Source organism: Pyricularia grisea, chromosome I (genome assembly GCF_004355905.1).
Source record: "Pyricularia grisea strain NI907 chromosome I, whole genome shotgun sequence".
Classification (NCBI taxonomy): Eukaryota; Fungi; Ascomycota; class Sordariomycetes; order Magnaporthales; family Pyriculariaceae; genus Pyricularia; species Pyricularia grisea.
The window spans coordinates 2,363,419-2,385,730 of NC_044973.1; the positions used below are offsets into that span (position 1 = coordinate 2,363,419).

Here is a 22,312-nt window from a genome sequence, read left to right on the forward strand (position 1 = left end):
CTTTGCTGCTGCCTGTTTCCTATAATGGTGCCTGATGACACAACCCAGCTACTTTGGAGATGCATGTTGATTGATGGATTCAGCACGTGTATCCTGACCTCCCCGAACCACCCTCTGCAGACTGACCTAAACTACCTAAACTACTTACCTAGGTACCCAAGTACCTAGGCTGCCTCGTGAAAGAAATATGCCATTAAATCAATTTGTGGCTATCCATTGTCGCTGGGTTGCGGGACGATTCCAGCTAACGTAAGTAACCGTAGATTAACGAAGCTGGGCAAAGTAGGCAGGCCTGGGTACATTGACCACCCTACCAAAGAGTAATATGCATAAATAGAGAGCATCAAAACTTCTGTGACTCAAGTACTTGATATCTTGCAATGAGGATTGTCAGCTCGATCAGGGAACGAACAACATGTGTGAGGTAAAGGATAGGCATTTGACACAAAACGCCGCAAGCAAAATTGAAGGCAAAAGCACGCTAGCAGATTATAAAGCCAGAAAAAGAGAAGCGTCACAGTCCATAAGAGTACGAGCAATGTCACGTCTCGACAGAGTAATAGTTCAAGGGGATTTTTTTGCAAGGTCGAAGTTTGGTCGATGGACGAAGAATTTAAGTCTGATGATCAGAGTAGATGAGTTTAGCCGTGAGAGTGACAAAAACCCACTAATTTATCACTGGATCCATCCAGGTACCCGGTAGGTAACTAACTCTATGTACCTACCTCAAGATTCTAGACCAAGGCGGTCAACGATATAATCTCCATCTTAGATGGACAGCAAAATTCTCTTCGCTCTTAATATTACTGGCGCTCATAGATGCTAGAAGTCTTCGTTTTTATACCTCAGCTACGACTTTATTCCTCATAACCTTCACCTACCTTGGGAGAGGTACCTTGGGTACTCGATTTTGGCACGCGTGAGGCCCCACCTAATCCACCTAAATGAATGAATGGCCAACCAGCCAACCGGCCCACTACTGCACACGCTGTCTGTCCCCCTACATGCCTGTCACTTTCATACCTCATTATCTTTGGCTTGCTTGAAACCATTCTTCATTATAAATGATCAACCCCCAAAAAGCCCGGCAGGAGGCAGTAAGAGCAAGGGCGTGAACATAGGTCGGACATATAAAAAAAAAAAAAAAAAAAAAAAAGGATGACGTCGGATTCCCGATCAGCCCAACCACGCAGCAGTGGCTCTGGCTCGTCGAGAAACCTCCCCATCCACCCCGGCAAGCAAAAGCCCACGGCACAGACACCAGCACGAATCCAAACCCAGTCACTGCACGTGGCAGACCCTTTCCTCTCTGACTTTTTGAACCCTTCCTTTGACCCCGTGGCATACCTCAACTCCGTCCTCCCGCCCCTGCAGACCAGCAGCGGCCGCACCTCGGCAACGGCCTCTGCGCGCCAAGCGGCCAGCTCCGGCGGTGGCGGCACAGCGCCGAAGCCTGTGCCGCTGGCCGAGCTGTCATCGCAGGCCCAGGCTCAGATAAACCAGCTCAACATCCACACCACCCGCCTGGCCGCCACCCTCACCCAGCTGACCGATGACATCCTCCGCAGCGGCAGCCGGCTCGCGTACGAGGTCGAGCTGCTGCGGGGCGAGACCCTCGGGCTGGCCGAGACTTTGACTGAGGGGCTGAGTGAGGATGTCGCAAAGTTTGTTCCCGGCGGTGTGGGGGCCGCCACAGCCGCAGCGGCAAGGCAGCAGCCGAGGGCAACGGCTGTGGCGCACGATGAGGACTCGGGGAATCAGCGCGGCGTCGAGGAGGAGCAGGGGGGTACGGCCGGGCCCGGGCCTTCGGACCCGCCCTACATCACGCAGCTCCGCACCTTGACCCTCGTCAGGTCGCGGCTGGAGTCGGTCATCAAGACATTTGGCGACGCCATGGAGTTTGTCTTCCCGCCGTCAGAGGTATCGGTCAGCTCGGGATTTCTATCCGTCTCTGCTCCAGACCCTGGCAAGGAGGCGCACAGCACCGAGGAGAAGGGCCAGCAGGTGTTACGGGATCTGCGGGAAGAGATATCCGGGCTGCTGGCCGTGTCCGATCCCAAGGGTATCGAGGACGCTGTTCACCGCATAGAAGGACTCAAGGACTTGAACAAGGTTTGGCATGGTACGGCGGAAGAGAAGGGTCGGACCAGGTTCCTGGAGAGCCTCGCGAAACTGGTCGAGGACAGGCATCGTGAGTTGCTGAGGGAGCTCGAACAGGCCAAGAGGGATGGCGAGAGGTCTGATTCCGCTGCAGACGCAGGCAGTTCTGCAAAGAAGACAACAGCTGCCACCACTGCGAATGCCAGTGAAAGTCGGGGCTACGGCGGAGGATATGGCTTTATTAGCCAGCTACAGAAAATCCGGGGTGGGCTATGAGGTTCTGAATATCATGTATTATATCGGGCCATATATGTGCCAGATGAAGCAAATGGTTCAGCGATGCCACCCACTATGAGACCACGCATATGTGACCAGCCACCTTTTTTTCTTTTTCTTTTCTCTAAGTCATGCTTGCCTGTGATAACCCCGTCTATCTAAAGCAATGCGTTACTCTCATGCAAACAAATAACTCCCAGACGATATTGTTTCGTCCGAGGGTCTCCAAGAAACAGTTAGCACCAGCTTATTAGGCTGGAGCTTATCAATGACATCCTGCCATTCGGGCTTGTCGCCCGTCTAACTCGGACCTGAAGAGCAAATCAAGCAGCACGTGCTTGTTCTCAATCATTCCCAAGTATTCTTTTTCACGTGTTTCGCTCGTATATATCTATCATGCCCAGCCTACAACTCCTTCAATGGTGATATATGTGCAGTTGCTCAATTTTCAAGTGCAACCGGATGAAAACATTGAAGACACGGCACTGATTCCGTGTTCCATATCCTGAGGTGGAAAGTCAGGACATTTTTGGGTTGGTCTTGTCTGTTCACAGGAATCGCCCTGTCGACATTCGTGGAAAGACAAGGAGATCGCAAGTGGTAGTGGAAATAAAAGAAAAGAAAAAAAAATATCAGGCGTGATATCAAGCACTCGCAGTGCTGTCGTATCAACTCGGGTTCGTACTAGTACTCGAACTAGTAGTGATAATAGAGAGTTGTGCGGTCGGTCGTCCGGTCGTTCCATATAAGGCGCAAGGGAGTCACGCATGTAAACCACCTCCATGTCTGATACCGTGATGATAGGCCTATCTCTTCATGGTTGACCGGTTCAGGGCCTCCTGAAGCTCGGGCCTATCTTTGAGGGATTCCCAAGCGTCGACAAACGTCATCCACTTGCGCTGGCGCTTGTCCTTCTCGGGCCACTCCTGCTCTTCGCTTGTGACGGTCGCCTCGTAGAAGTGGTAGATGGCTTTCTCGCGCTTGCCAGACTTGCCAGATTTAGACGAGGTTTTAACCCTAGTCTCCTCGATCTGGCCAAGGTCGTAGTCGATGGTGACGACAATTCCAGCCTCCTCCCAGGCTTCACGCTCCGCGGCCTCGGTGCATTCTTCGTCCGTCTCCCAGCCACCTTTGGGCAATACCCAACCCTTCCGGCGAGTTGACTGAGTGAGCAGCACGTACTCTTTGTCTTCTGAAAGTGCCACTACACCAGCAACCAGGCGTTCGCCCTTGCTGTTATATCCTAAGACACAGCGTGATGAGGTCAGTTGGCTGGGCCGAAGCCACTTGCCCAGGGGTGAACTCACGTTGCTTGCTCCTCCCAGTACGTGACTGCATGGTCCGTGTACTGCTGTTACTGCTTCCTGAAGCAGCCATTTTTGCGACTGGACGACCTGAGACTCACTGTCTCAGTGTCTTATTGGTGAAGTGCTACCGGTGGGCGGGGCAGTATCCAGGATTCTGTGAGAGAACCGGAAACTTGGAAATTGGGAAGAAAACGTCAAGTCGTTGCAAAGTGAAACAGAAGATGAGAGAGAGGGAGAGAAAAGAAATATAAAAAGTCTGTCCAGTTGAAGGGATAGAGGGAGATGGAAATGATGCTAGTCGGATGAATGGAGCCTCAGTTGCGGAAAGTTCGGGATTGGGTTGCTGGGCAGCCCAAGGCGCGCAACTCTCAACTTTTAAGGGAGTATACACGGCATGGTCGCAAGTTCGTCGAATGGTACGAAAAATCCCTTTTTTTTTAAAGTTGGTAAGACGGGTGACTGGATGTGCCTGTGGGAAAAGGCTGTGTGAGTGACCAACGTCGTCGCAAGCAGTTTTTTGGGATGAGTAACAGTTTGTGTATTCAAAAGGTGTGTGTCAGATCAAAATGGAAGGAAAGGGGAGGTGAAAATTCATGATCCGGCGGAAGGTGCCTGAAGTCGCAAGAAAAGACAAGAGAAAAAAAAAAGAAGAAAAAAAAAACACGTGTGTGAACGAATCAACAGAAATGAATTTTTATTCTATCGTATGATGGGTGGAGAGCAGAGTAGCGATGAGAAAACAAAAGAAACTAAATGGAATTCATAAAGGAAGGGCACGCACTCCAATCGTAGCGCAGTAAAGACTATACTTGGTGTTGAATAAAGACCAAGTGTGATGGTTATGTTATGGTGGTGTTGCGATGCTGCCGAAGAGCGCTGTCCAGAAAATTGAATGCCAAGGATCGATCGATCAGACAGCCTGCCGCGGGACTCGCAGGCGGCTCTGAGAGACGGCGGCGGAAAGCGGGTTACAGCCCCAAGCAATTCGACGTCGAGTTTTGGTCGCGCCACAAACTCTGTCTCATCAAGAGACTTTTAGAGAGAGCACTGGTCTGGCTGTTGACGTTCCTTTCGGATCTTTCTTTTTGAAGGCTGACAAGGCTGACTTGAAGGAATCTTGACAGGTCGAGGGACCGGACCAGAAAAAGGGTTTGATGTTCTTTTTCTTTGGAGAAGAAGCGTCAATGCAGGGGGGCAGCAGACAGGGTGAGGGCGAGAACGAGAGCGACGATGGAGCACCTGGTGGGGGCGCGGGTTTAAGCTCTCTTTGCACCACTAAGGAGTACGAAGTAGGAAAAGTAGGTACCCAAGTGACAAAACGAGGAGAAAAAAAAAGAGGGAGAGAGGGACAAAAAAGAGCTGCCAGGTAACAAGGAGGTACCTTAGCAAAAAATCCGCATGGGTCGCAATGCGCTCTACGTCGCGTGCCCTTCAACCAACTGGCGGAAAACGACAAATTTTAAAGTTTGAAAACTACGGCAGCTAACGAAAAGGCCCTGCTATCGAGAGGTAGAAAGAAGAAAGAAGAAAGAAAAAAGTACCCTGGTCAACTAAACTACAATTGTGCAGTGATTACAAGCCCGACTGTGGTACACACCGAGCAACTGGATCAAGTAGTAAATTGTTACGTCGTAACTGTGCCTGGGCTGCCCGTGCATTCTTTCCACCCTTGGAATGAAATGTATGTGATCGGAGCTGAACAGACAAGGAGGTATGGTACGTACTGTACCCAGGTACCTCTCAGGTGGGACAGGCAGCCAACCATGCCTGCCGGATGATCTGCCTCGCGAAAAGAAAAAAAAAAAAAAAAAAAAAAAAATGCTGCCTAATAAAGCTACGAAGATGTATGTATGGGTTGATGTGGTGTTGCACAGCCTAACCTCTCCGCGTTGTGTACCAGGAAATTGGTTAGCCTTGGTTTTTAGCGCCACCAACCCTGTGAGGTGGGATTGCAGAGCATGGGAAAAGGGTGTTTGGGTTTTCTTTTTGTTTCTACTTGAAATTTAACCAATAATTGTCGGGGATCAAAATTCTACTCGACAATTAAGAGTTATGACCCCTCGACACAATAGCCATGTGAATTGAAACGGCAGTAACTGACAGGAGTGGTCTTTGTGATTCTACACAACAGATTGTTTGGGTGCATGCATTTTTGGTCAAACGCCTGCCTGCAAAGGTTAGGTTCTCACTAGCTAGCGTCTTGGGGACTGGCCAGATGGGCGTTCTCGAAGCTGCCCAGATACCAAAGATACCTTGGGAACATACTAGGTAGGTAAGGTTAGGTATTCTAGGCTGTCTGACTGCCGCCGGGAAATTGCTTTGCATGCTCGCGTAAAGAGACAAAACAGATGCGTGCATGTATCAAAACGGTGTACACCGAGGATCGGAGCACGCTTGCCCCCTTTTCTCCGACAGCATCTCTCAATTTCTGGGCGTACCTCGTGGACAAAAATTGTTTAGCCGATGCCAGTTAACACTCAGGTGTACATACATGAGCAGAGTCATCCTCGCACAGACGCTGACCACGTCACTGCAGCTAAAATCTTTTTTGCCCTTTGAAGGAATTCCATCCCATTAAGACATTGCCATTGCGGGATCGACCTAGAAGAATCTGAAATTCTATCTCGAGTGATTCGAGATAGCGATCGTCCCTGAGCGTGGCTATCTCGAAGGAATAATTCTGCGAAGTACAGTAGGTGGATGTGTATCTACCCCACAGGATTGGTTACTTGTGAGTTTCTATCTACTTAACTACGTGCCTTACCTAGCCATCTTCCTAGGTACATAGCTGGGCTCATTAAAGCTCAACTTTAGGTGGTACTACGGCATCAGAAAGGGCTAAAACCCCAGCCAAGGTACCGTAGTACCTAAGTTACTGTAAGTACCTACCTAGGTAGGTACGGATAGGTAGGTAGGTAGGTAGGTAGGTAGTTAGGTAGGAAGGTAGGTAGGTAGGTAGGTAGGTAAGGCTAGAATCCAAAGCTGTGGTTTTGGCGGCACTCTGACTGTTTCTAGAAAAGGTCCGATCAAACAGAGACCCCACTTCTAGCCGCCACCTACTCGATGCAGCTTCGACAAGGAGCTTTTAGTCAACCAACATTTTGAAGAAAGGGCGCGCCAAACTTGCTGCACCTGCCTCTGCAAACCTACCTCAGGTACCTTAGTTCTAGTCTAAATATTTCCCCGGAATTCTTCTTCTTATTCTTCTTCTTCTACATCACCGGAACTAGATCTAATCTCCGGCAGCAACAACCGTCTTCAAATATTCATCACCCTTTCTTTCTATCTCGTTCTCTCTATACCGCTTCTCACCTCAAGATCGACAAACAACCTGAATTCTACCCCGCCCCCACGACGACCCACCCGGCTTGCTGGCGCTTTTACGGGCTCCGCGCCGCTGGCACGAGCCAGACCGCCGGCTGTGGTTGTGGTTGTTCCCGTCCTACTGCGCTGTTACACTCACCACCAAGACCGACCTCGGAAGCTTCGTTTTTCCTTTTCACACTTGCACACGGGGCGCCGATGGAGGGCGAGGTCATGCAGGCCCCTGATTGTGCAGACGATGTGCTCTCGTACATAAGTCCAACCGGTAAGAAACATTTGCTAACCAACCATTCCACCTCGTGCATGATCAACGCACTTTCGTTGGCTTGTTTGTGGCAAAAACCATGTTATGTCCTCTACCTTGCTTGCACTTTTGCAAGCTAAGAACAGCTGTTGCTCTCAAACTTTCCTTCGCGTTTCCGTCAGTTGCAACCTCTAGCTCCCCAAGGTCTTGTGTTCCACCGCCTTTGATGAGTTACGTGCAGCTACGCACATATTGGAAAGTCTCCAAGAGTATATGTGCGGCATGGCATGGGACTCAGGTGTCAATTTTCTTCCAAAAGCCCAAATTTATGGCTCAACTTTGTATCTAATCACTTTCATACGTCAAATTGTGCTCTGGTTCGGTGATACAAAAACACCCTTCGCAAAACAAAAGCATGCCAAGATTATCTCTGCATGGCAGGCTGGGATGTCATGAACATGTGTGACAAGGTGATCTCTCATCACTCGACTTGCATTGTTTTCTTCCTTTTTTTTCTTCAAATCTTGGCAATAAATATCGACAAAACTGCTAACTTACTTGCAAAGGGTATAGCAATGCATCAGACTGTGGATATTGTCATGGACAGAACTACCCCAAAAAGCGTAAGATATTTTATTCCATTCCCTATAGTCTCCAAGTATCTCCAATTAGCCCGCCCTTTTTGTACATTTGCTTCAGGGTTTATGGGCTCTTGTTGTGTCCACGCCCTCCCAGTCGATTTTGGCGCAGCTTCTTTGCCAACGCCATGAAGCTGGACAGAGAAACAGGATTCCAATGTTGTTTCCTTGTCTCTCGCATCTGACCAACCGTTTGCAACGCCTGCAGGATACTCATATTATGCAATCGCCACCGACTTGACTCCAGCGTTCTACAAGAACCTTGTTGATCGTTGTTGGAGGCGTTCCGGCACGCTTTTATATCGACCCAACCAGAGGCTAGCATGTTGCCCACATTATACATTACGTCTTGACGCCTATGAGTGCAAGCCAACCAAGGATCAGCGCCAGGCAGTCAACCGTTTCAACCGCTACGTCCTCGGCGACGCCTACATCAAGGACTTAGCGCGCCTGCACCCTCGATCTCGCGATGAGGCCAAGAAGCGCGATGCTGTCTTTAACCTCGTAGAGAGGATACACGAGGCCGAACTAGATGCTTTGCCTTCGGGTCCCACTCCGGCACACAAGTTTACCGTGACTCTTGAAACTGATGAGTTCACGGAGGAAAAGTATGCTGTTTTCGAGAACTACCAGCAGGTCGTGCACAATGAACCGCCGCAGAGGGTCAGTCGCACCGGCTTTAAAAGATTTCTCTGTAACTCGCCCGTGCAGCGAACAACTGTGACGACTGCTGAAGGCTATGTGCGTAAGCTCGGATCCTACCATCAGTGTTACCGACTCGACGGGAAGCTTGTTGCGATTGGAGTCCTAGATCTCCTCCCCGACTGCGTTAGCGCAGTATACTTTTTATACCACGAGTCGATCCACAAGCACAGCCCGGGGAAGCTAGGCGCCCTGCGAGAGATCGCCTTGGCCATAGAGGGCGGATATCGCTATTGGTATTCGGGCTATTACATACACACATGCCCAAAGATGCAGTATAAAAACGATTACTCACCTCAGTACATCCTCGACCCGCAAACCCTGTCTTGGCATCACCTGGGCGAGAGCGAGATGCGCATATTCGACAGCAATGGCTATGCGAGGTTCTCCAGGCTGGAACAGACAAGTGGCGGGGAGAAAGGGTCGTCAGCGGATAACAAGACACCTGAGGTCGACCCCAGAAAAGATGATGAAGGTGATGCCACCACGGACGAAGATGATTCCATGTATGAATTCCTCTTGAGGAGTGACATGCCAGGTATCCCCACACTGGAGGAAATGGTATCGCTGGACATGGACAACCTCGCCATTGCTGTCAACGGGTACGATCAGCTATTCAAGGCATCTAACCTTGCAGTTTGGGCAAAGCAGAGTGTCTTGGACTTTCCAGCACTAAAGTCCAAGATAGCAGAGCTCGTGGCAGCCATTGGCCCCGACTTGATGGACAAATTCTGCGTTGACTTTCGGAGGCGGCAGTCATCCTGAAACCAATGGTGTATATCAATTAACTGCTCAGGCACTGTGGGTGCGGCTCATTTCGAACACATCGAGTCCTGACCAAGCTTCCTTCATCATGGACGCTGCAAAGCTACATGGAAATCTGAAAGAGGCATTATGAAGATAATTATTACATGGGTATTTCTATGCAGTGCTTTAGAGCTAAAGCTGAGGTTAGAACAGAACATGGCAGAGCCAAGCGACAGCGAGTCCATTTTGACCAAAAAACAAACAAACATTAGTCTCACCCTTATCGGTCCAGTGGGTTCTTGTCTCTACTTTGCTGGCGAGACTTGCGAGACGGCCGGCACCTTGGATGTGAGCTCCCCTATCACTTCGGCCCAGGCAAGTTTCTGGACCTTTTGGGCGGTTTCGCTCGTAAGCACGGGTTCCGATTTCCTGAAGCCCCAACGCTCGTCAGTTACACTCATTTTAATGCCCAAGACGCAGAGTATTTCTGGTTTCTGGTGAACAAACTTACTTGGCATACGCGTCGTCTGCAATATAGTTGTTGATAAATTTGCCCTGTATCATAAAATAATCATCAGTACATACTTTGTCGAATCGGGTTTGCTTCTTGTAAAATTTTGTCACAAGTAAGGATGGCGGGCGATGAATAAGGAGAACTCACATGCTCAGCCTCAGTAGTGACACCTGCCTTGAGATAGGTACGGGCGCCGATGTCAGGCCTTTGAGCGAGTAGCGTCATGAGGACTGGCTCAACGCTCCTGAGGATAAAGTGCTTGTCCTTGAGCGTTCGAGCTATCTCGGTCCAGACCATTCCGGGGCAGCATGTGTTGATGATGACGTCGGGTCTGTGTGGAAGGAAGAATATTTGTCAGATCCATGGGGTTTTACGCTGCAGATCCCGTCGAGGCATTCTAAAGGCATTGTAAGTCTACTCACTTCCCCTGAGCGTCAAGCGCCTGCTGCGAAATCTCCTTGACGGAATATTGCAGTAACAGCTTGGAACTCCCATACTGGCCCGGCGAACCGGGCCAGTTCTCCTTTGCGCTGAAGTGCTTGAGCAGACCTCCGTCCCGCTCGGCAAATTTCTCCCACTTGGAGATGTTGGGGCTCGTGTGCCTGCCGGAACTGACGATGGTGAGGTGCGCCGGGCTTTGGCGCTGGCTACGAAGCTCTTTGAGCCAGGGCAGCAGCAACAACGAGATGAGGACCGTGCTGAGCACGTTGACTTGAATCACCATATCCCTGCAAGATGAAGCGGGGTGGTAAATAAAAGAGAGGTCCGTTATATCAGTTTATCTTGACCTCATGTGGGCTATTCTTGGGTGAAATGGCAAAAACTCACCAACCCTCAGGGCTCTGCTCCCATGAAGCATTGTGAACCCCCGCATTCAGACAGATCCACTTGAACGCCGTGATGTTAGCCGGAAAACAGTCTTTAATACATGGCAGGCTGGATGATATTCATGCGAAGAGCAGACTTACATCCAGACCGCCATCGGTGGCAAACTCCTTCTTGACCGTCTCGGTAAAGGCCACAACCGACTGGTACCTGCCCATGTCGAGGCCCAGCACCTTGACGGTGACCTTGGAAGATCCGGCGGCCTCTTCAATCTTCTTCTTGGCATTCTCACCACGAGTCGCATCTCTACAGGTGATGGCAATGGTTGAAGCCCCGAGCTGCGCCAGGTGGATGGCAGTGGCAAGGCCGAGTCCGGTGGTGCCTCCTGTGACCAGGGCCTTTTTACCTTTGAAGCTGTCCGGCGCAACCATTGGCTGGGCGAACAGCTTTTGCTTGATGGTCATTATCACAGCCGACATCCTGGGCAAACGTCGTCAAGAAAACAAAACAAGCAAGATTTTTTATGATTTGTTAGTGCGAGAAAAATGAGACGAATTAGGACAAACAGTGAATTGATGTTGCGTGTTTGTTCAGTACTGGGGAGAAAAAAAAAGTCAAACTAGATCATGGGATGAAAGTTCATTTCATTGTTCAAAAGCCGGCAGGTAAAGAAAAAAAAAAGTTTGTTTGATTTATATTTATCAGGGAAACAAAAGTTAAGATGATCCTTCGCCATCACATGGAGACGGGACGGCGGAGTCCCGCCCGGAGCACAAGTTGTATAAGCAAGGGCGTCTCGGATTCAGATGAGTGTCTAATTCCAGAACCAGGGGCTTCCCATGACTCGAAAAGGTAGCCTACGAAAAGTCTCGGGGTGTGATTGGGTGACATGAGATGTTGGAAGGCATTGTGCAAATAACAAAATCCTTTGATGATCCCATGGAATGGAAACTATCATGTGCTGTATGTGTGGTCGTTGACGTTGAATTACCAATCAACGTCACCGTGATCTGGTGATATTCGGAGCCCCGGCGCCTGCCCGCTTATCAGACTCCGTTCCCGCGGAATTCGGTAGGCCATCATCGACAGGGTAGGCTCCGAGTTATGCACAATGAAAAGGGAATATGCTCATTCAGGTACCTACCAGTAGTCGTCGCGAGCAGTTCTCAGGTGTTTGTGATCTGTATGAATATACGTACCACGATGACTTGATACGGCCTCAGTTTTCATTGTTCGATAAACAAACCGACTTTTGTTTGAACGTTGGAACAAGAAATTAACCCAATCCTACCCACAGTTGGTTGGTATGAGGTGCTTGTCTGAACAGGGGTGTCTTCGTTTGGCAGCCCACCCCACCCCGCCGCAAGAAATTCAAGCTCTCTCTGTCTTATCGCCTATCAAATACGATGGATGACAGGGGAGCTGCGGAAATTCTTGCCCAAATTCCGGATTGCACCTGCAGCTTTTGGAATGAAGCAGCAAGATACGTACCTATTTAGGCCAATTTATAAGCACCTCAGAGAAAGAAAAAGAAAAAAAAAAGAGCCAAGGGCGGAAGAGCGCCCAAGAGGTCACCTGCTACGAGCGGGATTTCTAATCAATAAAGCCACACACACCAAACCCAACCAACCGATCGACCGAACCCCCCCACCATGGCATCCTCCTCACAGAACGTCCTGCTGTCACCCGCCGAGCTCGCTTATCTCCACGACTCCCTCTCCCTGACCCCTCCGATCCGGCCCGATGGTAGGACCGCGACGCAGTTCCGACCCTTGACGGCCGAGACGGGCATCCTGCCCGGCACCAACGGCAGCGCGCGCATCTGCTTTGCCGACGGCACCGAGGCCATCGTGGGCGTCAAGGCCGAGGTCGAGAAGACGCGGCTGGCATACAACCACGAGGAGGAAGAGGCTGCAAAGCTGGCTGCGGCCACGGCGGCCAACGATGACGATGACGGGGCGGAGCAGCAGCAACATGGACAAAGAGCGGGACGGTCAGAATGGGTCGAGCTTTCGGTCGAGATCCCCGGGCTGAGAGATGACGACGCCAACACCATCTTCCTGTCGGAAATGCTGAGCGAGGCTCTGCTGGCCGACGGAGAGTTTGCGAAGAAGCTTTGGATCAACAGCAGATTTCATTGGAAGCTGTACTTGGACGTACGTTTCGGTGTCCCAGTTCATAAATACATGCGTGCAAAACCTCTTAACACTTGAACGGTCCTTTATTACAGGTTATACTCATATCTCCACCGCTCTCCTATCCGCTACCTTTGCTGTCCCTTACTACGCACCTTGCACTGCTGGCCACAAGGCTACCGCGCCTCAAATCCGAAGGCGACGAGGACCCTCTTTTCGATGACGATTGGGACGTCTCGCCGTTCCTGTACTCACGGAAAAAGGCAGCCGAGAGTGCTGCCAGCTCTCGACCGCCGATCACCCTTCTTGTGACTGCTGTTGGCGACAACATCATATTCGACCCATCCAAGGAGGAGCTTGCGGTGGCGGACGTAGCCATCGCTATCTCAATCACCGAGGCAGCAGTAAGAGCAGCAAATCCTCCCGACGATATGGAGGTGGACTCGGGGGCGGTGAAGCCTCTCAGCAGTGGAGCCCGAAATTTGCGCCTGCTTTCCATCCGCGTCATCGACCCTCCATCAAGGTTGACGCCTTCCGGAGCAGCAGACGATACGGTTATAGATGCCGCTGCTACCAACACTAATACCGCGCCCGGTCTGGCGCCCCAAAAGCAAACAGAGGCCCGGAATGCAGATACTGAAGCAGTGGAGGGTGTCTGGAAACCGCCAAGAGGAGGAACAAAGTTGGCCGTCATGAATGCTATTGTACAAAAGGTGCTAGAGAAGGGAGGTGTGGCTGATGAAGTCTTGGACGCCCTGAAGGCCGTAGAGCTGTCATGAGATTATAGTCTTGCAGGTAGAAATTTTTGTCACGCGCTCGAGCAGTGAGCTACTCGTGGTGGCAGGGTAGGCAGAACTGTGTACTACTCAGTAGAGGCGCAATGTATCTGGCGCCCCTCTCTCAAAAGATACCCAAAACCTTTTTTCTCGGCTCGTTATCTTTCTTCCCCTCTGAAGAAGGAGAAGCCTCCGCGACCTTTTGCTGATCAGGCGATACAGCGTTGGCGTTTGCAGGTGCTTCTTGCTCTTCTGGGTCCACCGGATCAGCCTTGAACCATCCAGCAACCCCTTCCGACTCGTCGATGCCGTGCGCTTTGCGGTATTTCCTGCGCTTTAGGACATCGTCGATAGCCTTTTCTCTCTTGGCAGCCACTACGGCCGAGTTGTGCAGGGTGGTGAGCCTCAGGGCGTCGAAGACGGTATAAATGGACGAAAAGGGATGCCAGAAGAAATCGGACCAAGGAGGGATCATATCCACGTATGGAGAGGTCATTTTGAAGTTCAAGACGTAGGTATAGATGGCCAAGATAGTCAAGACACCCTAACGGTAGTACAGACATCCGCATATTAGTTATCTCGTACCTTGTGACTCCATGATCGCTTCGCAAAGCCTTAGGTTGGGCATGAAAACTTACAATGGATATGAAAGCGTGCAGACGTCTATTATGGATGATCCGATGTGCCATGGAGCCTTGAGGCGGCGGCATACCCGGATAGTCCTTGGTATTCTGGACCTTGATCTGCTCGGATGACAGGTCTCCGCCATAGGTTCGAGGGGGAGTGTATCCCTTCTTGGGCAACCGGGCTCCATGTGATGGTGGATTGAACTTTTCGGGCTTCTCAAGAACGGTGTGACGTGGGGGTTGCTGCTGCTTTGCAGAGGTCGGAGACTTTATGGTAGAGCCAAACCTCACATGCGCCGGCGTGTCCGAGACCGCAGATGAGCGAAGGGCGGTTCCGTGATGCGATACGCGCCGCAACGGCCGAGCCCCCCGCGGGAGCAGGAATCGGGGCACACTTATGATTGCCGAGCTCATGTTTTCTAAGATATTTGTCTCTGCTCTGTATTAGAGCACTTTGGAGCTTCCTGATGCTGAGTCCAATTTTTTGTCACGCGATGATGCTAAGCTTTGTTCAATCGACGTACGCTATTAGATGGAAATTTCGAGATCCACACAAGCTACGTACTACTGGTGCACCTGGTCCACAGACTATCGCGTAGTAGTGGCAGTTCACTAGTGCTTTGTGGCTACGCGTTTGTGGCTTGAAGAGAGGAAGAAAAAAAAAAAGGTGAGGAAAAAATTGTTAACCATTGACCAACCACAATAAATTGCTCGAGCAAGGTTCTGCTGGTCGGCTCAAGGCAGGTGTGGTGCTAGTGTACTAAATGCTGCGCAAATACGTCAGTTCGCTTCACATCCGGATTTTCCCGGCAACTGGTTTTGCGACGACCGGCGAATCAGTGTACGCGCAATTACAAGCAACCAATCCGCTGCGACCCACCCAAGCGATCTCGCGCGCGCAACAGATCCCTGCTTGACTGGACCCGATCAAGAGTAGAAATTGTGTTTTTTTTTTTTTTTTTCCTCTCTCTCCCTTCGACTTTCTGGTTTTCATCTTTCTACCATCCTGCGATTCATATAGATTCTTTGTGGAACATAGACCGCAACAGATACCTTTTTTATTCTAAAGATCAACTTCCCTTCTCTACCATTATCTTAATTTCAAACACTCACAACCATCAAAATGGGTTTCTCTGAGGGTAAGCAACTACACTCTTGCTGATGATCTCCTGCACCCGTTTGCCCGAAGCGCTTCTCGATTTCTCGGCACTGCCTCGGGTATCTGAGACGACCACCAGCCTACGCCCTGGGGACACCTTCATATCACAGGAATACCTACACAGATGCCATGAACATCCAAGAGGGATTTGGTTCAGTCACTGGCACTCTGGTTGCGCGCGTCGGACCTTCAGCGCCAGAGACTGCCTTGGACTGCGATTGTCGTCTTTTGTCTGGCTTTGGCGGGTGGCTTGGCCCATGCTGCACACGCAGTCTATGGTAGTCCTGATTCCGGTCCTTGGTCTCCGGTCTTTGTCGTCATCACAACGTCAACGAACCGCAGCAGCCCGAGTAGCTTCCCCAAAGCTAGGCTAGAGAGGGTGTCGCAAGATTCGTTACCTAGGAGTTGCGCGAGCCGGCGCAAACATGCCAGCACATCATTTGAAGCCGCCCCTAAATTCCATGTGCTAACATGAACATCTTTTTTCTTCACCTCTAGGCAACGCTAAGAACGGCGCTAAGCTGTTCAAGACTCGCTGCGAGCAGTGCCACACCGTCGACGCTGCCGGCGGCAACAAGATCGGCCCTGCCCTGCACGGCCTTTTCGGCCGCAAGACCGGCTCGGTTGACGGCTACGCTTACACCGACGCCAACAAGCAGAAGGGCATCACATGGGACGAGAACACCCTGGTATGTTTTCTGCTCGTGACAACCTGCCTTCAAAGAAAAATCCTCGGAACCTTTTGAGACTAACAGTTCTTGTTCCTCTCCCTTCTAGTTCGAGTACCTTGAGAACCCCAAGAAGTACATCCCCGGCACCAAGATGGCCTTCGGTGGCCTCAAGAAGGAGAAGGACCGAAACGACCTGATCACGTACGTCATGACTCTCGTTTCCTCTGCCGTAGCATTATACATACCAGGTGAACATGGACTAACACACACAACCCACGCTGCAGCTACCTCAAGGAGTCCTGCAAATAAATGACACCCACGACCACTATTACTACCTAGACGACTTCGACGCCCTCGTGGCATGTACTTTTAATGGCACATTTGTTTAAGCAACGCAATAGATACGCAGACAAGACAGACGAAGACTGGCGGCAATTTTGTATTACTATAGACTAGACGTAGTTTTACGGCATCGCTTCGTCAGGACGTCAAAAATGGAAAATTTTCCACTCTTAACGTGATATTGAGTTTACTTGCCGTGAATTTATGACCCATGCCCCCCTGTCGTTGTCAAAGGACGACCCTTAAGAAGAAGAAATTATTCAGATCTTGATCCGTCTACTTGCGGCTTTTGATTAGAATGGTCCCCCGAAATAGAGCTCAATGCAAAAAGAAAACCAATCCTTGCGTGTGGCGTCAACTTGCAACCGAACACTGTCTTGTCTAATGATTGTCCCCCAGTCTGTTTATTCCTAGTCTAGTGTTCAAATATATATTCACTTCATCGCCTCCATATACTTGTCAATATCCTTCACACTTGGCTTGACCTCGTCCAACGCCCGCTCCCAGTCCTCGTCGGATATGACAGGGGCCTCGTCGTCCTGGACCCTGATCATGCAGGCCTCCGACGCCGCCGTCAGCAGCTGCCGCAGATCAGCGCCGGTGAACTTGCCACACCTCGGATCCCTGGCCACGCGCTCGATAGTCTTGCGGACCGCCTCGGGGGCCTGGCCACCGGGAACCGTGGTCTCGTAGATGGTCCTCAGGATGTCGCAGCGGTCCTCTGGGGTCGGCAGGCCCACGTAGATATCTGTGCCCAACCGTCCCGGCCTCCGGATGGCCTCGTCGATCGAGTCGGGACGGTTCGTGGCCCCGATGACGTAGATGCCCTGGCGGTCGCCGACGCCGTCGAGCTCGGTCAGCAGCGCGTTGACCACGCGCGACGTGGCGCCCGACATGGTAAAGTCCCTGGTGGGGACGAGGGCGTCGAGTTCGTCAAAGAAGAGGATGCAGGGGGCCGAGGACTTGGCCCGCGAGAAGAGCTGCCGGACGTTGTACTCGGACTCGCCCACGTACTTGTTCAGCAGCTCGGGGCCCTTGATAGAGATGAAGTTCGCCTTGGAGGCGTTGGCCACCGCCTTGGCCACCAACGTCTTACCGCAGCCCGGGGGACCCCAGAGGAGGATTCCAGCAGAGGGCTTGATGCCCAGAGCAGCGAACTTTTCCGGACGCTCGATGGGCTGGACGATGGCGTACTCGAGCTTCTTGCGGACGTTTTGGAGGGCTCCCACCTCGGCCCAGGTCGTGTTTGGTACCGTGCTGAAGCCCTCGCGCTTGGCAGCTGGCTGTATTCTAGAGATGGCTTGCTTGAGATGCGCAAAGGTGATGCAAACATCCTCGTCATTCTGATCCACTTGCATCTCCTGATTGTCGGCAGGAGGAGCTTCGTTGCTCTCTGCAGGGAGCGTCCAAGGGAGCCTTATCCTATCGACCACGCTGGGTGATTCCGTAGCGACCGCTGTCAACTTTGAAATCTTGGCCGTGTAAACACCCATCATTGCTTCGCTGGCGGCGAAGTCGACCGCAGTGGCCAGATCCGCGCCGACGTAGCCTGGCGTAAGTCTCGCAAGGGCTGTAAAGTCGACATCGTCGCTGAGACGTTTGTTCCTGGTCATGGTGCGCAGGATGGACTCCCTGGCGGCCTCGTCGGGCATGCTCATCTCCAGCTCCTGGAAGCGCCGCCTGACTGTCGGCTCGATGCTGTCGGGCCTGTTTGTGGCGGCAATCACCACGACATTTCGGCCGGGCGACGTGCACCTGACGATCTTGTCCAGCCCCTGGCTGATCTCGGACGACATGCGGACCTCCATGGCCTTTTGCGCGCCGTCCATCTTGCCGGCCACCACGTCGACCTCGTCGAGGAACAGCAGACAGGGAGCCAGGCGGATGGCCTCGTCAAAGGCCTCGCGGATGTTCTTCTCGGACTCACCCGAGATGCCGCTGACCAGCGACGTCGCCGAGACGGGCACGAATGCGCACTGCAGGGTGTCTGCCAGGGCCCGCACTACGGCCGTCTTGCCCGTACCAGAGGGCCCATGTAGCAGGATGGCGGCCTGCGGCTTGTGGCCCATCCTGGCATACTCCTCGCCCATTCGAAGCGGCAGCACCAGCGGCTTTTCGAGGGCCTCGAGGATCTGGGAGATGCCGCCCATGTCCTCGAGCTTGGGGCCGTTGAAGACCTCGGGCACGACCGCCGCCTCTTTGATCGACCGCGTCCTCCGTTTCCGTTTGAGCTTTGGTTCTCCGTTGGGCAACCTCTCGACGGGCTCGTCCACCTCCATGCTCGCCGGCGTGGCCTCGGTCCCCGAAAGAGCGCCGGTCGGTTGCACAGCGGCATCACTGGGCCCCGAGGTGCCAGAGGGGGACTCGACTGTCTTGCTCCCGCCAAAGTCCCAATGCTTTGTCATTTGCCTGTTCAGCAGGAATGCGTCGCGCTCCCTCTTCGCGGCAGCCTTGGCCTCTGCAGCGGCAACCTCCCGCTCCAACGCCTCATCCGAGTCCCCTGCATCTTCGTCTGCCTTCAGCTCCTCTTTTCTGTAGGTGAGCACCCGCTCTATCGAGTCCTCCAGTGGTCGTCTTTTCTGCCTGGCCAGACTGGAGTTCGAGCCTTTGATGCTCTCATAGACCGATGTGACGGTGAGACGACTCCTACGATTCCCCTCACCATCGCCCTCCAATTTTTTCACAATTTGATACACGTCACGGTCGACGTTGTGACGAAGAGTTGTTCTTTGCCTGGCCATCATTTTTGTGGCATATTTTGGTGGCAGATGTGAACCCAAAAAATCATAATATTTAATTTCTTTTATTTTTATTTTTCCAAGTGTGAAATGCTGAAAATGTACATCTTCAAAATCTTTCTGTCGCCATATTAAGTGCAAGGCCCCATATTTGGCCCCACTTGTCTTTTAACCCCTTGTTTGCGTTCGCTCTATGGTACCTCGGTGAATAAGGCACTTGTAATTGTTTGACCTGAGTGTATCTAAGGTACCTACCTGGGTACCTATTTACCTGGGTATGTAATAGTAGTCCTATATCAATCAGCATTGTCTATACACTTCAAGTTACCGGAATTTTTCTTGCCGTTATTATTATCACGGAACTTGTTTACAGATTAAGCTGTGGCTTAATGATTGATTTTCTTACACTCAAGTAGGCTACTATTGCCCTGCTGTCCCACCTCCAGAAAATGGTGTTTTCATCACGAGAATGGTAAAGCATCCTTTAAAAAAATAAAAAATAAAAACAACGCCGTCCTAGTATGCATGTTTTTGGTACTTCCTGTCCAGTCCCCAAAGCCCGTTTAGAACCACCTGCTCGGGACTTATGTTCCGTTAGATAAAGCCCAAAAGAATAAAACAATATTAGATTGTGTTGGTAAATCAGTTGTGGTGATGGCTGCAAAACCCATCGTGTCATCCAATCTCGTCGAGCGGGCCTAGTAGAGACTCGGGATATGATGTTGGGTTCTCCTAGACGCCATCATCCATCGATTTGATGCGCTTTTTGGCAAGCTCAAACATGGAGAAAAATATAGCGTTGACAGCACAGGAGCGTCCCATGGACACGCCGAGACCACGATACATGTGCTTCTGAAAGAATTGTATCTTGACAGGCTCAACAGTCTGTCCTTTCGACCGCATCAGGGCGTTTCTTTGATATATGCTCTTTGCAGAGTCAATCGGGTCTATGCCGCCGTAGTGGTGTCAGTAAATCCGGATGCCATTCTGGGATAACGCCCCGCCGGTGTGTAAAATAGCCACTCTTTGTAGGAACACTCACAAATCAAAGCCCAAGACACTATACCACAGAGACCCCCAGATATGAGCACAGGGAGGGGGTTTGATTGGTATGTGCCGGAAAGTGAGGTGAGGATCTGTTTGGCACTTTCATATGTCATGAAGTACAGTCCGGTTCCCAATGTGTCGCGCACTGTTGTTGTCAGCCTTCTGAAAGCGCCCACATCACACAGAGTGCACTTACATAAATGAAGACTGAAACCCGTGTAGAGTCCCGCATATCCTCGATGCCTCACAATGTTCTTCATGGTTTGCCAAGTGCCCTTGTTTTGGTAGCTGGCTGCAACGGCATAATCCTTGGGATTCGGACAATTTTTGCGATCCGACAGTAAAACGGATACCTGTGCACTCAGTTTTGAAAGTTCAAATGGACCTGGGTATTGTTAGATGTGATGCTCCTCGTTGCAAGGTCCTCATCTGGTTTCTTGGAGGCAGCGGTAGCAAGAGTAGGTTACTCACAGGCTAGCACAGTGATCAAGGACCCGGCCGTCGCACCGGCAGCACCAGTAGTCGAGACTGTCCAAAAGTTGGGGTAATTTCCACTCATCCGCATATGTCCAACGACGTCGACACCAAACTTTTCCTGAAGCACGCGAGAGTAGGCCGTTCTGGATCGATTGTAGATCGAGAGCGAAAACGTACGCACCGCGGTGATGCTTATCATGGGTGCAGTGACGCCTGGGGGTCGAAGCAGTGTGACAGCGCATGTTAGTGACCATGAAGGCGGCTGTGGGGAGTTCAGGTGTCCAATAAGGGATACGACTTGGACACCAGCCTTCCACAGTTGTGATACTATCACAACGTAGAAAGAATGGAGGCTACCGCTGAGCAGCGCTGCTCGAGAAGGGACGCGACATCTCCAACGTACCTCTGAAGAAACCCCTAAGCTTCTCCGTCTGGTAGGTGTGGCGAACACAGTCAATGAAGCCCGAGTATTTGTACGTCTGCATTCGAGTTTTGACGCTGTCAAGGGGGAATGCAGCGGCTGTAGAGATTGCACTTGACATGCTTGCCGCGACCTCAGTACGATATCGCTTGGCAAACCTCAACGCCGGGTTCTTGGCCTGATGTTGCTCTTTCTGCTGCAAGGACTGCTCTCGCAACTGCCCATCTCTTCCAAGTGCCGGTCCTTTTTTTATGTTTTGTTGCTCCTCTGATTCTGGTGCACGGCCGTCCTTGCTGCCGCCGTAGGAAGGCATGTTCGCGCTCGGCCAGGCGATTTCGTGATCATGTTGGCCGTAGTTTTTATCGTCGTTCTGGGCGGCAGCAGCAGCAACAGCTGGCATGCTTCCGATCCCCGACCCAGTCACACTTAACGACACGGGCTCGCCTCTAGACGATGATCCCAAGGCCCAGATGGACCTACCCTGGATCAAAGTCTGTGGACGCGATCGCGGTCAGCCAGGGGCTAGATCAAAGTCCATTCAGGAGCCGCTCTCGCACAGTTCTCGATGGAAATATGAATTGTGGCCAAAACAGCCCCAGAGATAAAGACCGACACCGAGAACGTGGAGGTAAAGATTGAAAAGAAAGTTCAGTCGGTCGATATGCAGCGAATTGACGTATGGGATGTTCGACGTGCGGGGTACAGGAGTTTCGTTTCTAGGATGTGGTGACAGCACGAGCTCGAATTGAAAGGTCCGTTCGTTTAAGTTGCCTCCACGCTAAGTGGGAGCTGTCTGGGTTGGTCTCGGAGCTTTATAGGGTGCTAAATACAGGTGAAGATTCGTACCGGAGGAGATTCGCAGGCTGTCGAGATCGTATGTGTAAGGTAAGGTAGCTACAGGTAGATAAGGTAGGTACCTAAAAGTAGGTAGGCACTTGAAGAAAGGTGTGATAATCGATGGGGAGAAGCCCTGCCACGATTATCAGAGGGAGATTTTGATCTTTCCGTGAGAGGGTTATGAGGCAGAGGCGCCTTATTGTCCTACATGCACAAAGCGGGACACGGAAAGCTTAGCTCTCTTTAGAGCGGTCGGCATTGAGATCCATGCTGGGTACTTCCAGGTATTCCATGCCGGAACGGAAGGAGCTACAACATCAATGCTCACGATCTGGGTGGGGTCGAACAAGCAAAGGCGTACAGTACCTAACTACTGTATCAAATACTGTGTCCCCGCTCTGTGCAA

General features: G+C 51.4%; 9 protein-coding genes across 9 annotated transcripts; 4 read left to right on the forward strand and 5 right to left on the reverse strand.

Moving 5' to 3' along the window:
* Positions 1 to 1,158: 1,158 nt before the first annotated feature.
* Positions 1,159 to 2,376, forward strand: PgNI_05741 (uncharacterized protein; the record flags this gene model as incomplete). Its single annotated transcript, XM_031125772.1, has 1 exon — positions 1,159 to 2,376. The coding sequence occupies one exon, from the start codon at positions 1,159 to 1,161 to the stop codon at positions 2,374 to 2,376; it is 1,218 nt and encodes a 405-aa protein (XP_030982667.1).
* Positions 2,377 to 2,472: 96 nt separating this feature from the next.
* On the reverse strand, positions 2,473 to 5,154 carry PgNI_05742 (uncharacterized protein). The gene is made up of 3 exons (XM_031125773.1): positions 4,465 to 5,154; positions 3,684 to 4,152; positions 2,473 to 3,619 (listed from the first exon to the last, which is right to left on the reverse strand). Exons 2-3 carry the CDS (start codon positions 3,751 to 3,753, stop codon positions 3,183 to 3,185), a joined length of 507 nt encoding a protein of 168 aa, XP_030982665.1. The 5' UTR covers positions 3,754 to 4,152; positions 4,465 to 5,154; the 3' UTR covers positions 2,473 to 3,182.
* A 1,556-nt stretch (positions 5,155 to 6,710) lies between these two features.
* Positions 6,711 to 9,937, forward strand: PgNI_05743 (uncharacterized protein). Its single transcript, XM_031125774.1, has 2 exons — positions 6,711 to 7,272; positions 8,098 to 9,937. The coding sequence occupies exons 1-2, from the start codon at positions 7,206 to 7,208 to the stop codon at positions 9,354 to 9,356; spliced, it is 1,326 nt and encodes a 441-aa protein (XP_030982664.1). The 5' UTR covers positions 6,711 to 7,205; the 3' UTR covers positions 9,357 to 9,937.
* Positions 9,644 to 11,156, reverse strand: PgNI_05744 (uncharacterized protein; the record flags this gene model as incomplete). The annotated part of the gene is made up of 6 exons (XM_031125775.1): positions 9,644 to 9,767; positions 9,850 to 9,893; positions 10,000 to 10,183; positions 10,275 to 10,580; positions 10,681 to 10,739; positions 10,821 to 11,156. 6 exons carry the CDS (start codon positions 11,154 to 11,156, stop codon positions 9,644 to 9,646), a joined length of 1,053 nt encoding a protein of 350 aa, XP_030982663.1.
* A 985-nt stretch (positions 11,157 to 12,141) lies between these two features.
* PgNI_05745 (uncharacterized protein) lies at positions 12,142 to 14,837 on the reverse strand. The gene is made up of 2 exons (XM_031125776.1): positions 14,227 to 14,837; positions 12,142 to 14,132 (listed from the first exon to the last, which is right to left on the reverse strand). The coding sequence occupies exons 1-2, from the start codon at positions 14,626 to 14,628 to the stop codon at positions 13,713 to 13,715; spliced, it is 822 nt and encodes a 273-aa protein (XP_030982661.1). The 5' UTR covers positions 14,629 to 14,837; the 3' UTR covers positions 12,142 to 13,712.
* On the forward strand, positions 12,330 to 13,591 carry PgNI_05746 (uncharacterized protein; the record flags this gene model as incomplete). The annotated part of the gene is made up of 2 exons (XM_031125777.1): positions 12,330 to 12,833; positions 12,908 to 13,591. The coding sequence occupies 2 exons, from the start codon at positions 12,330 to 12,332 to the stop codon at positions 13,589 to 13,591; spliced, it is 1,188 nt and encodes a 395-aa protein (XP_030982659.1).
* A 368-nt stretch (positions 14,838 to 15,205) lies between the features above and the next one.
* Positions 15,206 to 16,560, forward strand: PgNI_05747 (uncharacterized protein). Its single transcript, XM_031125778.1, has 4 exons — positions 15,206 to 15,353; positions 15,872 to 16,062; positions 16,151 to 16,245; positions 16,329 to 16,560. Exons 1-4 carry the CDS (start codon positions 15,338 to 15,340, stop codon positions 16,351 to 16,353), a joined length of 327 nt encoding a protein of 108 aa, XP_030982658.1. The 5' UTR covers positions 15,206 to 15,337; the 3' UTR covers positions 16,354 to 16,560.
* A 260-nt stretch (positions 16,561 to 16,820) lies between these two features.
* Positions 16,821 to 19,130, reverse strand: PgNI_05748 (uncharacterized protein; the record flags this gene model as incomplete). Its single annotated transcript, XM_031125779.1, has 1 exon — positions 16,821 to 19,130. One exon carries the CDS (start codon positions 19,128 to 19,130, stop codon positions 16,821 to 16,823), a length of 2,310 nt encoding a protein of 769 aa, XP_030983015.1.
* A 360-nt stretch (positions 19,131 to 19,490) lies between these two features.
* PgNI_05749 (uncharacterized protein) lies at positions 19,491 to 22,102 on the reverse strand. The gene is made up of 5 exons (XM_031125780.1): positions 21,052 to 22,102; positions 20,643 to 20,861; positions 20,368 to 20,556; positions 20,167 to 20,316; positions 19,491 to 20,071 (listed from the first exon to the last, which is right to left on the reverse strand). The coding sequence occupies exons 1-5, from the start codon at positions 21,467 to 21,469 to the stop codon at positions 19,857 to 19,859; spliced, it is 1,191 nt and encodes a 396-aa protein (XP_030983014.1). The 5' UTR covers positions 21,470 to 22,102; the 3' UTR covers positions 19,491 to 19,856.
* Between the last annotated feature and the right edge of the window lie 210 nt (positions 22,103 to 22,312).

What these genes read in the sequence shown, in the direction of transcription:
- PgNI_05742 (XM_031125773.1), bottom strand. Translation starts at nt 3,753, where the DNA reads ATGGCTGCTTCAGGAAGCAGTAACAGCAGTACACGGACCATGCAGTCA. An exon ending in TACTGGGAGGAGCAAGCAAC is followed by an intron (nt 3,620 to 3,683) that starts GTGAGTTCACCC and finishes GCTGTGTCTTAG; the next exon opens with GATATAACAGCAAGGGCGAA.
- PgNI_05743 (XM_031125774.1), top strand. Translation starts at nt 7,206, where the DNA reads ATGGAGGGCGAGGTCATGCAGGCCCCTGATTGTGCAGACGATGTGCTC. An exon ending in CTCGTACATAAGTCCAACCG is followed by an intron (nt 7,273 to 8,097) that starts GTAAGAAACATT and finishes CAACGCCTGCAG; the next exon opens with GATACTCATATTATGCAATC.
- PgNI_05745 (XM_031125776.1), bottom strand. Translation starts at nt 14,628, where the DNA reads ATGAGCTCGGCAATCATAAGTGTGCCCCGATTCCTGCTCCCGCGGGGG. An exon ending in TGCACGCTTTCATATCCATT is followed by an intron (nt 14,133 to 14,226) that starts GTAAGTTTTCAT and finishes TACTACCGTTAG; the next exon opens with GGTGTCTTGACTATCTTGGC.
- PgNI_05747 (XM_031125778.1), top strand. An exon ending in CATGGGACGAGAACACCCTG is followed by an intron (nt 16,063 to 16,150) that starts GTATGTTTTCTG and finishes TCTCCCTTCTAG; the next exon opens with TTCGAGTACCTTGAGAACCC. An exon ending in GACCGAAACGACCTGATCAC is followed by an intron (nt 16,246 to 16,328) that starts GTACGTCATGAC and finishes CCCACGCTGCAG; the next exon opens with CTACCTCAAGGAGTCCTGCA.
- PgNI_05749 (XM_031125780.1), bottom strand. Translation starts at nt 21,469, where the DNA reads ATGCCAGCTGTTGCTGCTGCTGCCGCCCAGAACGACGATAAAAACTAC. An exon ending in CTTGATCACTGTGCTAGCCT is followed by an intron (nt 20,557 to 20,642) that starts GTGAGTAACCTA and finishes AACAATACCCAG; the next exon opens with GTCCATTTGAACTTTCAAAA. An exon ending in GGGTTTCAGTCTTCATTTAT is followed by an intron (nt 20,317 to 20,367) that starts GTAAGTGCACTC and finishes TGACAACAACAG; the next exon opens with TGCGCGACACATTGGGAACC.